At 56.3% G+C, this 2,156-nt stretch overlaps 1 protein-coding gene across 1 annotated transcript; it reads right to left on the bottom strand.

Moving 5' to 3' along the window:
- Nucleotides 398–1,837, bottom strand: LOC8055997 (gamma-glutamyl peptidase 3). The gene is made up of 3 exons (XM_002460193.2): nucleotides 1,161–1,837; nucleotides 758–925; nucleotides 398–593 (listed from the first exon to the last, which is right to left on the bottom strand). The coding sequence occupies exons 1-3, from the start codon at nucleotides 1,692–1,694 to the stop codon at nucleotides 489–491; spliced, it is 807 nt and encodes a 268-aa protein (XP_002460238.1). The 5' UTR covers nucleotides 1,695–1,837; the 3' UTR covers nucleotides 398–488.

Genomic DNA, 2,156 nt, shown 5'->3' with positions numbered 1-2,156 from the left:
AATTGTCTTGGGTTGGACCATAACACCCCTATGCAGTCATTGCTGAGTTTTCTGGTTCCTTCGCATTCTTGGTTTGGTTTCTTCTCGGGTGATCTGTTGTACCTCTTAGTCATCGCCAAAGGTACCTAGCCACTTGTTGGCTCGTGATCATACCGTTCTTGCATGTGTTTGTTCTTGGGGTTTGTTTTTAGGACAACGACTGAGTATTACGAAAGAAATCTGAGGCTCTCGTTTACCCCCTCTGATCGTCGCTTTTGGTCCTTCAAAATACATATAAGTCTCATAAATATTATTAGTCTCCTAATCGTGTTGTCATTCAATGTGTCAAAACCCACAAGGGCCTAGATGCACTTTAAAAAAGGGACAACAATACAGTCAAGACCTTGCAAATTAAAGATATTTGAGCCGAAAGATATTTATTTGTTCAAAAAGAAGATTTACAACCATTTTATTCGTAGGTCACACCATAGTGTGCAAACTCTAATACTCTATGGTTCACGAGCCTTGAGGAAGCTCTTGCAGAGCTTCAACCAGAACTCCCGGTCCGGCGCAGTGGTCTCCACCTGCCACTTCACGGCCTCAGCAAAGGGAATCTGCAGCATTCCAGTGGCAAAACGGAATCAGCACGAGGCCAATGGCCAAGAACAATGCTTCGGAGTTCACATGCAGAGAACGATGTGACTACTTATCTATTTGAATTTGATGACAGTCGACACAAAGCCATCACAAAGTGTAAAGTGAAGGCTGAGGCACTCACGGTGATGGATCCGGCGGCGAGGAGGCGGTCGACGAGGCTGAGGAGGATGTCCTTGGTGTACTCCGGGTGCCCCTGGATGCCCAGCATGTGTTCGCCGACGCAGAACATCTCGACGCCGGTCTTGTCCGAGGAGGCCAGCACCTCCGCGCCCTCCGGCACCTCCCACACCTGCTCGGGCGCCGGCCGGTAGAGGACACCATGCATGCCATGCCATGATGCACGCAAGGAACAAGAAACGCCGCGTCATCAGATTTGCCAGGAACTAATGAAACCAAGACGTGTCCGCATGTGTCATTTCAGTGGATGCATGTGTGCGTGCACGCAGTGGCGTCGTACGTGGAAATGGCTGCGTGCGTGCAACAAGGAATGCCAGTGTATATATACGCACACGCACGGCACGCACCTCGTCCTGATGCACCTCGGTGATCTTGGCGCGGGGCGGCAGCTGGTCACACTCCCGCAGCGCGTCGAGGAACCTGCGCGGCGGCAGCGCCGGCGCCGGCGCCTCCGCGATGGCCACCTCCCTGACGCCGACGTCCCACCCGGCGCGGGCCTTGCCGACGCGACCCCCGAGCGCGCGGCAGATCACCTGGTGGCCGAAGCAGACGCCGAGGACGCGCTTGCGCATGCCGTGCAGCGCCCGCACCAGGCGGCACAGCCGCAGGATCCACAGGTCGTCGGCGTACGCGTCGTGCGGGCTGCCGCTGATCACGAACCCGTCGTAGCACTGCACCTCGTCGGGCGCCGGGAGCTCGCCGTCGATTGCACGGTACAGGTCCCACGTCTCGCCGGCGTCGCCGAACGCCGCCACGAAGACGTGGAGGTACCCGCCGTACTTCTTCAGCACGTACTCCGAGTCGTGCGCCGCCATCAGCAGCGCGTACCGCCCGCCTGTCGTCGTCGCCGCCGCCGCTGCCTCCACAACCATGGCTGGCATATCAGCAATCGGTCTAGCTCGGTTCTTGTTCTTGGAGGAAGAAGCGCTGCTAGGAGAGGTCTAGCGATATATCGAGCTGAAACGGCGATCGTCTCAGCTGTCAGCTCAGCTCCTGAGCTTAACGAACAAGATTTGAAAAATGTGTGTGCTGTGTGTCAGCAATTGGAGGGAGATGCAGAGGAATTTATAGAGGCCGGCCGGACGAGCGGCGGCAAGGAGAGGAGCTAGGCAATGTGCAGAGGAGCATGTGGCAACACTGCATTATGCCAAGTCGGAGGCGAGGCGGCGTGTGACACTTTCCGGACGTCGTGGGCGGGGAGAATGTTGACAAATTCGGTGGGCAGCCTCGGATGGGACGATTCCTTGGATCGATATGATGGTGCGGCCATCCGATAATTCACACTGAAACTCTGATGCATGGATAAGTAGTTGGCCGCCGGCCGGGTCGGTCGTCAGTATTAG

Source organism: Sorghum bicolor, chromosome 2 (genome assembly GCF_000003195.3).
Source record: "Sorghum bicolor cultivar BTx623 chromosome 2, Sorghum_bicolor_NCBIv3, whole genome shotgun sequence".
Lineage (NCBI taxonomy): Eukaryota > Viridiplantae > Streptophyta > Magnoliopsida > Poales > Poaceae > Sorghum > Sorghum bicolor.
This window is presented reverse-complemented; position numbering and strand designations above follow the sequence as displayed.